Below are 15,425 nucleotides of genomic sequence, written 5' to 3'. Positions count from 1 at the left end.
CACAAAACAAATCTCCCTCCCAGCATCATGGAGCCTGGAGTGTGACATCCGGGACTCAGAGAAAAGAAACAAGTCCAAAGGAGGAGGACACTGGAATCACAGGAGTACCGGCAACAAGGGGGCCAGTGGCGGGAGTACCGGCAACACATGGGGGAGGGGGGGGAATGTCACAGGAGTATCGGCAACCATGGATAGGCTTTCGAGTATTGACCTACTCAAATTCAAAATTAAAATGAGGCTTCATTGCCTCAGGTTTGACCACAGGAGGCAGGGGTTTACTTACCCAGAAGTCCGTCGCCTTCTAGGAGTCTCACTCCACTCGCATGTGACCAATGGGGCGCGTTGCACGACTCACTACCGCACTTCCTCCTTCCGGCTTTAAGGAGGAAGTGCGGTAGTGAGCCATGCAACGTGTCCCATCGGTTGCGTGCGAGTGGAGTGAGACGCATAGAAGCCCACGGACTTGTGGGTAAGTAACCCCCTGTCTCCCGTGGTCACACCTGAGGCAATCAAGCCTCATTTTAATTTCAAATTCAAGTAGCTCAATATTTGAAAGCCCATCCCTGCCGGCAACACGAGGGGTCAGTGACAGGAGTGCCAGCAACACGAGGGGTCAGTGACGGGAGTGCCAGCAACACGAGGGGTCAGTGACGGGAGTGCCAGCAACATGAGGGGTCAGTGACTGCCTCCATCATGGTTGCACATCACACAGCGCTTCTCAGTGGTTAGAGATGGCTCTTCTTACACAAGACGACGTCTCTTACTATCCCGCTCCTGGGTCTCCGCCACCTCGTCCTCCCCCAGAGGGGACACCAGATTCAGCAGAGGGTCCTCAGAGGCACGACCAAACAGTGACAGGAGCAATGCCACACCAAACCCGGTGGCCCTCTCACCCTGCAGAGAGAAGACATGGGACATTACTGCAGTGACCAAATCCAGCTCTACACACCTGGCAGAATTGTGATTTCTTAACCATTTTTCATAGAATACGAGTGATAACACAGACACTTTTCTGTCACTCCTGGTTAGTGGTTGGCTGAAGCAATCTACTGTTAAACAACTGTGTTTACGCTTTTTAACCACAAAGTGAATCAGAGACGAAGCACCCTCATGTATTTTCTCTAATGTTCCCACTGATCTATATGGTAAAACACCTACCCTGCTCGGTTTCATTCTTTACTGCTCAACCTGCCTGTCACCAGTCCTGATATAATCCCCAACTGAGCATTCAGTCTGGCTTTGCTCAGGAATCATTATAGCGGAGTCATTATAGCAGAGCCAGAAAGGGGCAGGCTTGGGCTTGAAAAGACATTAGAGAAGACAGACTCCACTATAATGATTCCCGAGCAAAGCCAGACTGAATGCTCAGTGGGGGATTTTATCAGGTCTGGTCACAAGCAAGCTGAGCAGTGAAGAATGAAATAGAGCAGGGTAGGTGTTTTCTCGAATGTTCCCACTGATATGCTGTATATGGTAAAATACATGAGGGTGCTTAGTCTCTTGAGTACCAGCCAGAGAACGCCGATACAAGAAACCGACGGATAGCGATGAATCACCACACATAACCGCCGCAACCACTGTCCACGCCGCAAATCTCAGGCCACCCACTCTGCTGTCTCTATGACGGCAGAGTTCCTGTGAACTGGTCAGGAGCCGCTTTCATTGGCTCCTTACCGTGTCTATCAATGTAAGCCAATGGAAGTTGCTTACATTGATAGGGTGAGTGAGCTGCGGCGGGGAGAAAGCGTCGTTATCAGTGGGAGCGATGAGAACGCGCAGCATCGGTGAGCTGAAATCTACGCCCTGGCAGCCACAACAGCATCTGAACAGGGCATAGATTTCAATTAGTGCCGTCCTTAATTGGTTAATATCACATACACATAACCCGAATGATCCTGATCTAGTGTTTACAAACCTCAGTTCTTAATACCTTGTATTGCCCGATTTAACATCAATGACCGCTTGAGGTGTTTTGTGGTATTTGTGGTTGAGGTTCTCAGATGGTAACACTGCCCATGCTTCCGGGTAAAAAGCCTCCAGTTCCTGTAAATTCTTGGGCTGTCTTGCAGGAACTGCACGTTTGCAGTCTCCCCAGAGTGGCTCAATGATATTTAGGTCAAGAGACTGAGATAGCCCCTCCAGAACTTTCACTTTTTGTCAGGGCTGTGGAGTCGGTTCAAAAATCTTCCAACTCCTCGGTTTATGAAACCACGACTCCGACTCCGGGTACCCAAAATGGCTCCGACTCCGACTCCTCGACTCAGACTCCTTAGTCTAATGCTTAACTGTGGATTTTGTACAAAAATCATCCGACTCCGACTCCTCAGTTTATGAACTCGACTCCAACTCCGGGAGCCCAAAATTGCCCCGACTCCACAGCCCTGCTTTATGTTGCTGTAGTCAATGACAGGTCGCCTTGGCCTTGTGTTTTAGATCATTGTTCTATTGGAATGTTCCAGTATGTCCCATGCTCAGAAAATTTCCCTCCTGTATTTTTTAATAACTTACTGCATATTCATATTGCCATCAATTATAACCAAATGTCTTGTGCTTTTGTAGCTTACACAATCCCAAAACCATCAGCGACCCACCACCATGTTTCACAGTAGGAATGGTGTACCTTTCAGCATACGCCTTGACTCCTTTCCAAATGTAGTATTTATGGTTGTAGCCAAAAAGTTCAATCTTTGTTTCATCTCTTCAAATGACTTGGTACCAGAAGGTCTGTGGCTTGTCTCTGTGCTGTTTGACATATAAGTGGGATACTTTGTGGAAATGTGTATAGAAGCAGTTGTGTCGTACGGTGTTAGCCATAAGTAAAAGCAGGAAGTTGTGAATCAGAATGTACAGTACATGCTGATTGAAAACTTCTTGAAATGTGTGCAGTCATGGCTTTCTTCTGGCAACTCCACCATGCAGATCATCTTACTTCAAGTGCCTCCTTATTGTGTATCTTGACTTAGCCACACCACATTTTTTCCAGGGACCTGTTTACCACCAGAAGTTATTTGTGGGGTTTTCCTTCCACCCCAAACAATTTGTCTGGCAGATAAGGCTGGAATTTTAGTTTGTCTACCTAACCGTGGTTTGGTTTCAAAGGAACCCATAATTGTCCACTTATTAATTAGAGTGTGAACACTGCTGATTGGCATTCTCAATTCCTTGAATACTTTGTTTTATAGAGTTCAATTACACCTTTTCCTGCAGATCCTTTAAAATTTCTTTTAATTTACCTATGACTAAAGCCTGGTACACTCTTTCAATAATGATTGGCCAATCACTGACCAATTTTACCACCTCCATGTAGTATAAAGGTTTACTTACACAATCTGCTCATAGTATTCAATATCTTTTGACCCTTAGCCAACATGGAGGTGGTAAAATTGGTCGATTGGCCAATCATAATTCAAAGTGTGTACCAGGCTTTAAAATCTAAAAAATAAAAAAATGCAGCAATGAAAGATGTAATGCTGGGAATATACGGTTCAATTTTTTTTTTTTAGGAGATTAGATGGTTTGATAGATAATTTCTGACATGTCCCATCTCCCTTTTGCCACTCTATTTCTGATAGAAGTGAATGGAAAAACATAAGAAAAATGAGCGGGAGATAAGAGAATTGACTGCAGAATCGAAAATGGCAAAAAATGATCGCGAGCAGAAACGCACGGCAGAAACAAACCGTGTATTCCCAGCATAAGGGGCTGTCAGGAGTCCAGAAACTCATTGACCTTTTACACACCCACCCACTAATTAAAAGCAGACAGATCAGGTGGAGATGGTTATCGTTAAAACAGATCAGAGATGAAAAAGTAACTAGAACAAGTAACTTGTCTATAGATCTTATCTACAGTTTAGATAGTTTACATAGCAAATCTAGCTGCAAACAGCTTCAAAAGTTTATGATTATTTATTGCTGAGATACAATGAGGGCAGCCATGTTCTGTTTGTCACACTACACTGATACAAGCTGATAGCATCTCCAGTTCTCAGCCTGTGGAAAATTTCACTCCCCCCTCCTCCTCTCTGCCTCTGAAATCTCTGGCTAGTAACCTCCTCCTGCCCAGACTGGGCTCCCATAAGCCCTTGCTACCTGGGACTGAGTGCCAAGGCTCTCTGAAAAGCTGTTGGTGAGGCTTGTTTAGTTTATAGGGAATTAGAGTATTAAAACAAAATTAAAAAAAAAAAAATTTGTTTTGAGGAATGCGCTATAAACTATATGAAAGGAACACAATTGTGCAATGAGTAAAAGTTTCTCGGATCCACTTTAATAGCCTTTTGTGTGAAGTTGTGTGCATGTTATCAGGCTAAATCACCAGGGTATGTAACCTTCCGATCTGGGTCATTTGGGTGGTTTGTATAGTGATTAAGATTTAAAAATACTAAACACACTTGTATGGCAATAAATGGCTGCAGCCAACCACTAACCTTGAGTGAAAGAATAATCTGTTCATTCAATAGTCTATGAAAAAAAGTTAAATCACAAATTCTGCAGGGCATGGAGGAATCATGCTGAGACCTCACTGATTGCCAGAAATGAAAAATGTGCAGAACAGCCTAGACTGCTTATGGTCTCCATTATATTAGTCTATATAATATAACGGAGACCAGAAGCAGATCCATTTTACTTCATTACACTGATCACTTACTATTTATTAAAGTTTATTATGTATTTGTAAAGTGCTGCTGAGAGATCAGTGCTATAGTGTATAGAATACATAGTCTTGTCACTGGCTGTCCTTATAGCCTACCACATTATGATGATGTATTTATATAGCACTGACATCTTCTGCAGCACTTTAGTGCATAGCTATGTCACTGACTGTCCTCAGAGGAGCTCAATATCTAATCCTACCATAGTTTGAACAGTTGTCAGATATGCAAATTCTAAATGCATTCTGATTCATTCAGAATTATTTTACATGAATTCACAGTAGCATCACAGGTCAGTGCAGGCCATGTTTACTGCAGTTTATAAAAGTCAAATTAGTGATAGTTCTCCAGAGTAAATAATCATCTTCTACCTAGTAAGCTGAAGGCATTATCTGTGCAGAATTGAGAGTGGAGTGTCCTGTAGTGGACATTGGCAGTAATGCACCTGTATTCAGTGCATCCTAACAGCGTTAGGGACCACTTTAAAAAAACTATAGTTGTACCTAGGAACAGCTACAAGAGTTTTCAAGAGTATTCTATTGGGAGTTTCATCCACTTTAGACTGCAGAAAAGCTATTGTGCTTAAAGAAACAACTGAAGTGAGAAGTAACCAGGCAACTGGTATTAACAGAAAATAAATATGCAGCCTCCATACCCCTCTCGCTTCAGGTTCCCTTTAAGTGGATAATAAAATTCCAGGATACCTCACTGGACAGCAGTGTAATGCTGTCCAATATGGCAGCCTCCATATTCTTCTCACTACAGTTGTCCTTTAAGTAACAAGCCCCCTGAAAGCAGGGCTGCAGCGGTTTAAAGTGAACCTGAGGTGAGAGAGAGTGATATGGAGGCTGCCATAATTATTTCCTGTTAAACAAAGCAGTTGCCTGGCAGCCCTGCTAATCTCTTTGGCTGCAGTAGTGTCTGAATAATGCCAGAAACAAGCATGCAGCTAATCGTCAGATCTGACATTGTCAGAAACACTTGCATGCTTGTTCAAAGGCTAAGGCAAAGGATCAGCCGAACAGCCAGGTAATTGGCAATGTTTATAAAGGTAATAAATATGGCAGCCTCCATATCACTCTCACCTTGGCTGCACTTTAAGCTTTAAAGTATATTGTAATGTCCCGGAAGATGCCGGACTCAGCAGCATGTATAGCCATGCAACACTTCAGCCCATTCCACAAGGTGAATTGGCGTGTACGCCATTCATAGCACTATGTATGACGAGCATGACCTCCCGTTTCATGACATCACTGCTTGAATGTCTTAATTGGTGCCAATGATATCGGGGCAGGACCACTTCTCCATTATTGTGGCCAATCACTGCACTAGCACAGTGACCTATCAGATGTCAGAGGGTGTCATTCCTTAAACAATGAAGTAATGACACCCACTGACATCTGATAGGTCACTGCTACTGTGCGAGTGCAGCGATTGGCCCCAATGACAGAGCCGTGCTCCCACCCACAGACATGCTTCCAGAGCTGGGGGAGGGGGAACAGAACAGACCAATCACTGACCGCATGGACAGGAGATGCAATGTCCACGTGAACCCAGACTCCCGACCAATCAAATCCAATGTGTGAGGCGATGAAGAGTCCGGCGCAGGAACTCTGAGCGTTCTCCCGGTCCTAAACACAAAATACAAAGCGTAAGATAAAGCGGAGACACTGTCACCTAGAACTGTGCCTTCCCAGCATGCGTCACTTCAGGCACTGAGCATGTTTACAACTCCCCCCTCCCCTCCAGGAGTCACTCCAGGCACTGAGCATGCTTACAACTCCCCCCCCCCCTTCCCCCGGCGTGCCACTCCAGGCACTGAGCATGTCACAACTCCCCCCCCATTGTCACTCCAGGCACCGAGCATGCTCTCAACCCCACTCTCCCCCCAACACACGTCACTCCAGGCACCGAGCATGTTCGCCTCCCTCCCCCGGTATGCATCACTCACCGCCACAGAGTTCTTCATGTCCGCCACAGCCGAGGAAAACTCGTTAAAGTGCAGCTCCGGGCAGTAAACCAGTGGGTGCACCAGGTCACCACACTTCTTGCCCGCCTTCACGCAGGCCGCCTCCCACTCCTCGCTATTGGTCAGGATGGCAGCATGGTATTTTCCAGTAGCGATCCCCTGCATGGTACAAAACAACACAGCTCAGGCCAGATGTCTGACACGGGGTGGGTGGAGGGAGGTCTTTGTTGCTAGGATTTGGAGGTTGTGCATCAGGAAGGGCAATAGGTTAGGCAGGAAAGTTAGCAATAGGCATTTACATTAAAAGTTAGGTTCACATCTGGATGTATATAAGTCACGTGCATGTTGTCACACACAACTTCACACACCATGCATATTTGTATGTGAAAGTACATTTGTCCACAACAGCACAATACAAAAATACAGAGAAAGCATACGACGGCCAAAACACTGCAGCCGGCTGGCTGAATTGTAATTGCGGCCGCACAGCGCTATCACACGTAACATGTACTGCTGTGACGCACGCACACATGTGTGAGCCAGATTCGAGTGAGTTTATTCCGCATCTGCAAACTCGACCAAGTGTGACCCCTGCCAAAAGGTCAACATGGAGAAGTGCCAAATCTCCACCACAAACAGGTACAACCAGAGGGTTTTACGGATATTCGATATTGGCTCCTCCCCTCATTACTCTATACCAAAGGACTCCGGCTCTCAGAACCCAACAGAGAGGTCTTTTACCTCCAGAGTCATCTACACTCCACACACAGGGGCTGTAGCAATAGAGGTTGCAACTGCACCGGGGCCCTCCTTTAACCTTAGTATTGCTCTCTATTGGCCCTGTGCTGGTGTAGTGACTTCTATAGATGCTTTGGATAGTAGTGATCATTAACAAGCAGTTCCCCATCCCCTTCTTGTACCTTTGACACTGGGGTTGTCCTTGGCAGATTTTGGTGCGCCGTATCAATTGTTATGTATAGATTGCTTGGGGAGTCCCATGTAAAACCTGCTCTCCTCCTTAGCTATGACACTGGACACACACCCCCTATGGGATCCACAAATAATACTATCAAACCAAACCAATGATTAGTTTAAATTCAAAGCTTTTCTTTTCAACAGATCTCAGTTATTGTGGTAAAAATGTTGGTAAAATCCCCGTGGTCGAACAAGTCTACTTCAATGATAAACAAAAATAACACTGTGGCTACTTCTGCTTCCCATCTCTGCTAGAGTGGTATCCAAGCGGTATTTTCCCCTGGGGAGGTTATGGGTAGCGTTATTCTCCCTGGGGAAGGGGACTCACCACTATGCAGGTGTCACCTGCGTTTCTGCACCCAGGATGGAGGCAGCGATCTCACCTGAGCTCCTGTCAGTGTTGCCATGTCCAGGATGATATCAGCATTCAGATCCTTGCAGGCATAAGAGACCCCATCAGCCAGCACAAGCCTTCCTTCTGCATCAGTGTTGTTTATTTCAACCGTTCTACAAGAGAGCACCAAACACATGACTGTCAGGATCGCCAACACAGCTATATGCAGCGGGTACTGAGTATCCCTAATACAGTATGTGTACACTATGGAGAACGTACACCCTCTACACAGGCAACTATCTCTACACCTCATCCACCATACATGGCCTATAGACCCTCCTGCATCCACACGCCAGCCACCAGACATGGCCTACAGACCCTCCTGCATCCACACGCCAGCCACCAGACATGGCCTACAGACCCTCCTGCATCCACACGCCAGCCACCAGACCATCATACATGGCCTACAGACCCTCCTGCATCCACACGCCAGCCACCAGACCATCATACATGGCCTACAGACCCTCCTGAATCCACACGCTAGCCCCCAGACTATCATACGTGGCCTACAGACCCTCCTGCATCCACACGCCAGCCACCAGACCATCATACGTGGCCTACAGACCCTCCTGCATCCACACGCCAGCCACCAGACCATGCTATATGGTCTACAGACCCTCCTGAATCCACACGCCAGCCACCAGACCATCATACTTGGCCTACAGGCCCTACTGAATCCACACACCAGCCACCTGACCATCATACTCTGTACATGGCCTAAAGAAGACTGCATGGCTCTCCTGAGGGACTTACTTCCCAGAGTAGAGGAGGTGGATATCATCAGGCCTGGTAGCATGAGGCCCAACAGAGTTCTCTGCCAAGCAGAATAAGGCATGCAGGTTGTCTTTGAAGCCCTACAAGAAAGAGACAAGAAATCTGCATTGGAGGGTTACAGTCACAATGCACACCAACATCTGATCAGAGAGGGATCAATCACTTTCCTGGCTGAACTCAATGGATGTATAGCTTTTTTTTTTTTTTTTTTTTTTCTAGCTTTTTTTTCTTTTTCTTCTAGTCCAGAACCTGTAAGAATTGACTACCTACTGTAAATGACAGTGACATAGGAAAGCAGTAATTTAGAAAGCATTTTACTCTGAGACAAATCTATATGACCACATGTATATTACATTCTATAATTTTGCATAACAACGATCTTTTAAAGTGAATGGGTTGGGGGGGGAAAGCAGAGGGAACGGGGCGATGTAATCCGCTATCTGATAGTGTGAGGTGGTAGAGTAAGAAAAACAATCTCAGTAAGATCTCCCACTAATTGTAACACAGCAGAAGCTAGACTCCCGATATTTCATGGTCACAGATGCTAGTAGACCTGCATATCCTGAGCTTTTCACACTGAATGCATTGTAAGGAATGTATGGCTTGTATTTAACCATTCTACAGCATGCCATCATGATGATAGAAATGTGGAAACATTGCGTGCGATTCCGTGTTACAGTAACACAAATGCTGCTCCTGTTATATATTTTCTTGCATTTGCAGTTGTATTTATTTTTCCAACAACATTTTTATTGAGTTTTGTATAAGAAAAGTTATACAACCATAATGAACCATGAACAAAGGTTACAATTAATCAATAATGAACAGGAGTCACAAAGCGAAACACATAGAAAAAACCAGATTTCGATATTACATAACAGTAAATTCTAATAAGCAGGGCATACGTTTCGTACCATTTGTGGTAATGGCTTATGCATTATCTTGAAGGATGAGTATAATGATGGTGCTGAAAACCAGGAGCGTTACTCCTGCCCATTCACTGAACCAAAATTGGCTGTGCAAGAGTACACCCCCATACTGTAGGACAACAACACTAATGAAACCTGACTTCCAGTTAAGACGGGAGAGATACTCTTAGGTCTTAGGTGTGTAGGGAATAGAGTTATAATGATAACAGGTTAATCCTGTAGCAAAAGTTAAAATAGAAGGAGCAAGGAAGAAAACGAAGGAATAGAAGGGAAGATAGATAAGAGAAAGATAAAAGGAGAGAGAGCTTGGGACGAGGAGAACCCGCGGCTCCTTAACTATTTGAAGAAGAGGCCCAGGACTCAAAAGGAGTTTTAGAGGTTACTCACCCAAGAGCTACATTCTGAACCCAGAAGGTATTCTACAAAAAGCGACCAAACTTTATTAAACTTAGCTATATTGTCTTTTAGCCTAGCTCTTAGTTTTTCAAAGAAAAGAAAAGAACACGACTCGGCCTATTCCTGACAGAGTCAAAGGACAAGGTATTTGTGCGCTAGGCAGCAGCTATGGTGAGTTAAGTGGCGGTAAAAATGTGATGAATACGTGAATTCTGTGCTTTGGTTAAATCAGGATAAAGAAGACCCAGTAACGTATGGACTGGATTTCTCTGAGGACTGGTTGGTTAATAAGGGAGGAGGCCCAGGTACACACCCTTAGCCAAAGGCGGCACACCTTGGTGCACTTCCACCAGACATGATCGTGAGTTCCTAGGACGTTGCTTTCTCTAAAGCAATTTGGAGAGATATCTTTGTTGACTATGGCCAGGCGAGAGGGAACCAAGTACTATAGAAATAAAAAGTTTATAGTTGACTTCGATTAGGTCTGCGTTAATAGAAGTTTTGGGAATACTTGTCCAGATGTCAGTGAGGTTTTCCGGCTCAAGGGTAATTCGTAGGTCTTTCTCCCAGTCAGAAATATATTTGGGTTTACGTGTAGAAAGCTCATGGGAAAGTGCTTTATATGATCGATGAAATGATACCAGGAGAGAGAGGATCAGATGAGCATATGTGTTCAAAAGGGGTTCTAGTTAACCTCCTTGGCGGTAACCCCGTGTGTGACACGGGGTAAGCCGCCGGAGGGTGCCGCTCAGGCCCTGCTGGGCCGATTTACATAATTTTTTTTTTGCTGGACGCAGCTAGCACTTTGCTAGCTGCGCCAGCACCCCTATCGCCACCGCCGCGCGCCCGATCGCCGCTATCCTGGCCAATCAGTGCCAGGCAGCGCCAAGGGGTGGATCGGGTCTCCCAATGACGTCCCGACGTCGGTGACGTCATTCCGCCCCGTCGCCATGGCGACGGGGGAAGCCCTCCAGGAAATCCCGTTCTTTGAACGGGATTTCCTGATCGCCTATCGCCGGAGGCTCGCTACATGATTTAAAAAAAAAAAAAAAAAATTTAAAAAAAAAACTGCTGCGCTGCCCCCTGGCGGTATTTTTCATACTGCCAAGGGGGTTAAGGGGGATACAGCATAGGCAAGATAGGCTTTTATAAAGTGAGATATTTGTACCAGAATCGGATGAGAGATCATACACTGTTGTGAGATTGGAGTGGAACTACCAACGGAAACTAGCAGGGGACTAGTGCTGCTGGAAAAGAGGGATTTCCCATAAAGGAAGTTAAGGGCCTATGTGGAGAGATTAGGTTCCCGAGTACTTATGCCAGGAATACACGATGCGTTTTTGCGTTAGTTTTCGCTTTCGATAGATTCTACTCTCGATTCACTGCTTGATTCCTTATCTTTTCTTATCAATTACATTCACTTGAATGAGGAGAATCGAAACGAAAGTAGAATCGACCAGATCCGACAGGTTGGAATTTATCTATCGAACCCATCTATCTAAAGTAAAAACTTAACGTGTATTCCCAGCATTACAGCTGTTAGGTACACAATTAATAACCCTATAAAAAAAATTCTCTCATAACTGCTGGGGAGATCCAGAGGAGAGATTGGAAAGATGGATTGGATTTACTATGGAATCTTGTCTACCCAGGAAGGTCTACTGGAATCAAGATGCCAGAGGGGCCATTTGCGCCGATTTGAAGTAGTATTTTAGGTTGGGTACCCCGAGGCCTCCATCTTGACGTAAGCGATATAAATAAAGATTGCGAAATCTATGTTTTTTTTTTAGAGCCCCAGATGAATTGGTTTATTTTGGATAGTATTTAGGAATGAGGGAGGCAACGGGATAGGGAGCAATCTAAATGCATACAGGAGCTTCGGGAGGAAGGTCATCTTGATAGCAACAATCCTGCCTAGCCAAGAGATAGAGTATCTTTTCCAACATTCTAATAACTGAAGCAGATCTTTGATCAGTGCTGGATAATTATGGTGAAACAGAGATTCGTAGGAGTTAATGAGGAATATCCCTAAGTAGGGATGTTTTTGTTGGTCTAGTAGGAACTCAAAGGGGTTTTGAAGGGTTTGCATTAGCCTGTGGGGTAAAGAAATGTTTAATGCTCTAGATTTATTCGGGTTGACCTGTAGGCCCGAGAAGTTTCAAAAGGTGTCTAAAAGTTTATTGAGAGCAAGAAGGGAACCTGTGGGACGGGAGATGCAAAGTATTAGATCATCAGCAAAAAGACTGATTTTATACATTCTACCTCCCAGTTGTATACCATGGATATCAGGGGAGTTTCTCATTTGGATAGCCAGAGGTTCTATAGCTAAGGCGAATAGGAGTGGTGAAAGGGGGCAACCCTGACGGGTGCCTCTAGTAAATCTTAAAAAAGAAGGATCAAGACTTCCGGTTCCGGCGCTGCGGGAGATGGAAGCATAAATCCGGAGCTCCGTCTCGCCCGCTAAAAAAAGAGGTCTTCCCTAATCTTTATCGACCCGCCACTCTCCCCACTTATGTCGGAGCAGCAGGAGGAAACAACGATGGACAAATATGTCCTGCGAGGACCGCGTGAGAAACGCCAACCGAAACAAACCAAACAACGGCAGAAGCCCGGGCCTAAAAAGAATGACGCAGATACAGAACCAGAGGCCTCGGACACTGAGCTAGATGATATGGCCTATTCTACACCAGCAATAGACTATGCCCAGCTAGCCCACGAGGTAGTCAAACTACTGAAACCGGAGCTTACCGCCACAATAGCTGAGGTGATGGAACAACAGCTTTCACCCATTAAAGCGGACCTAGCTGCTCACGTAACACGGATTACCCACATGGAATCCCGGATCAACTCTTTGGAAGAGAAACACAAGGAAACGGCTACTCGGGCGCAAGCCACACAGGCAAGGCAAGTAATTATGTTTGACAAAATAGACGATTTGGAAAATCGATCGAGGCGTAACAACCTGCGAGTGATTGGCATACCAGAGTCGGTCAAATCCGCAGAACTGGCTCAAATATGCTCCACTGCCATACCTGAGGCCTTGGGCCTACACACTACCTTTAAAAGTGGAGCGGGCACACCGCATGGGACCACTACGCCCTAATAAGAAGCTGCCGCGACCAGTAATAGCCCGATACCTAGACTATTCTGAAAAAGCCACAATAATGAGGACCTACAGATCGCAAAAGTCTCTCGAGGTAGATGGTCAGAAGTTATTGCTGTTTGCAGACTACTCAGCTGAGGTGAATCGAGCAAGAAAGGCTTTTAACAACGTATGTCAGTTACTAATCAGGCGTAAAATACGCTTTGCCCTGGTTTACCCAGCTACTCTCCTGATCTACCATGAAGACGGTAAACCGTCCTCTTTTACATCTCCATCTGATGCGGACACCTACCTCACGCAGTTAGCCAAACCAACATCGCCGAGACCCTCGCAATCTCCAGCAAAAGACACTACCGACGAAAATGTTACACTCTCCCAAAGCAACGAAGGGAACATTGCTTCTAGCCAGGATTCCACGATCTGGGACGGATACTAGACTGTAGTATAGTCTTAATCACCTGCTCCTCAGGTGATCATTAGTTGCAGTATTGTTTGTAAGACCTGCTCCTCAAGTGTCCACTTGGCTGCAGTACAGTCTTCCCAGGTGATCACTAGGTTATCTACATTAATATCTCAAATTTAATCTGGGAAAAACTCTCATGATAATCGCATATACAAATATGAACAATCGGGCGATCACGGAACGGTCCGATGACGGGTGATTGTAACTGGATCAGCACCCCACAGAAATGCTTTTATGCAGAAAACCCAACCTAATCTTGATATTGTTTTATATTATAACATGGCTGCTTTTCTTCATAGGATGGGTTAGGTCTCCTGTAGAAAAAGGGGAGTCACTACGATACGTAGGTTACTTTGGAAAAAGAGGAAAACTGAATGATTATGTTGGTGACAGGGAAGCCAGCTCACCTCTGGCCCCTAGGATCACCACTCTCTTTAGCATTCAGTCAATGTTAATGTTTTACTTATATTTGGTTCCCACCAAGCCCACAGGTTAAGGGCAGGTCACCCCCTACGCCCCCCCCCCCGGTCTGAACCCCAAAACCACTATTTGACAAACACCTCCATCCTACCTTTAGAGCCAACTGTCTGCAGCTGGGACAGCAGATGGCTTTATTTATGCAATAACACATGGCTACTTAACCCCTATGATCTAACAATTTCACTGACATGAAAATCATAACCTGGAATGTCAAGGGCCTCCGTACCCCCCAGAAGCGCTCAAAAGTCTTACGACACCTAGGGAAAATGAAACCAGACTTAGTACTATTACAGGAAACCCATTTGAAGACCCATGAATTTTCATTTCTCTCCAAGATGTGGGTGGGACAAGTTCTAGGGGCACCCTCAAAAAAACGTAAGGCTGGTGTACGCCTTTTAATTAATAAATCTTTCAAAGGAAATATTCTCTCTTACGATTTTGACGCCCTAGAAGGCAGATGGCTGAGAGCTGAACTCCAGTACGACTCCCATAATTTTACACTGTGGGGTGTTTATGGTCCTAATGCTAATAACTCCTCTTTTTTCACCAAGCTATCAAAAGATATTAATGCAAACTATAGTCATACAAAATGTGTGATAGCAGGAGACCTTAATGCGGTAATTAACCCTGAGGAGGACAGGCTGACCCCAACCAGAAAAAACAATATGCCCTCAATCCAAGATAAAAACTTAAAATCCTTCATAGACACCACAGCTCTTATAGATGCATGGCGACATCTCCACCCTCTAGATAGAGATTATACACATTACTCACATGCCCATAAATCCCACTCGAGAATAGACATGATACTACTTTCTAGAAACGTGATTCCTCACCTACAGGACCTGACTATTAAGCCGATGGTAATATCAGATCATACGCCAGTATCTATGGAATTAAGCTTACCCTCAACCAGACCCTCAAGCTGGCGCTTCCCATCATACCTATACAATGATGAGCAACTGGCTAAAGATATAGTAATGTGGTGGAAGGACTACCAAAACAACAATAGGCAACATAAGGGTCAGCCTGTTCTCTTTTGGGAAACTGCTAAAGCAGTTTTGAGAGGCCAGATACTGGCATACACAAGCTCATATAAAAAAAAGACCCTAGAAAAATACATGTCCAGCTGCGAAAAGCAAGAGCCTCCTATTTGATTTTTAAGGAAAATCCTTCACCTACCAATAGGGACCAATGGATACTTGACAAAAGAAATTGCGATTTGGCCTTGGAAAGGTATGACAAGACATACAGAGCCTACAGCTCCGCAAAATACTTTAAATGGGGTAAT

At 45.1% G+C, this 15,425-nt stretch overlaps 1 protein-coding gene across 1 annotated transcript in view; it reads right to left on the bottom strand.

Annotated features, from left to right (window-relative positions):
• Positions 1–496: 496 nt before the first annotated feature.
• Positions 497–15,425, bottom strand: part of NPEPL1 (aminopeptidase like 1) — a 41,117-nt gene continuing 26,188 nt past the window's right edge. The window contains exons 8-12 of the mRNA XM_068262157.1: positions 8,743–8,843; positions 7,979–8,102; positions 6,603–6,779; positions 6,172–6,282; positions 497–894 (exon numbers count right to left, since the gene is read on the bottom strand). Of these exons, the coding sequence (XP_068118258.1) occupies positions 742–894; positions 6,172–6,282; positions 6,603–6,779; positions 7,979–8,102; positions 8,743–8,843 (666 nt within the window). The 3' untranslated portion in view covers positions 497–741. The remainder of the gene's footprint in view (positions 895–6,171; positions 6,283–6,602; positions 6,780–7,978; positions 8,103–8,742; positions 8,844–15,425) is intronic.

This window comes from Hyperolius riggenbachi, chromosome 12, assembly GCF_040937935.1.
Source record: "Hyperolius riggenbachi isolate aHypRig1 chromosome 12, aHypRig1.pri, whole genome shotgun sequence".
In the NCBI taxonomy this organism is placed as follows: Eukaryota; Metazoa; Chordata; class Amphibia; order Anura; family Hyperoliidae; genus Hyperolius; species Hyperolius riggenbachi.
The sequence above is the reverse complement of the archived record's forward strand: the minus strand, read 5'-3'. Positions and strand labels throughout refer to the sequence as shown.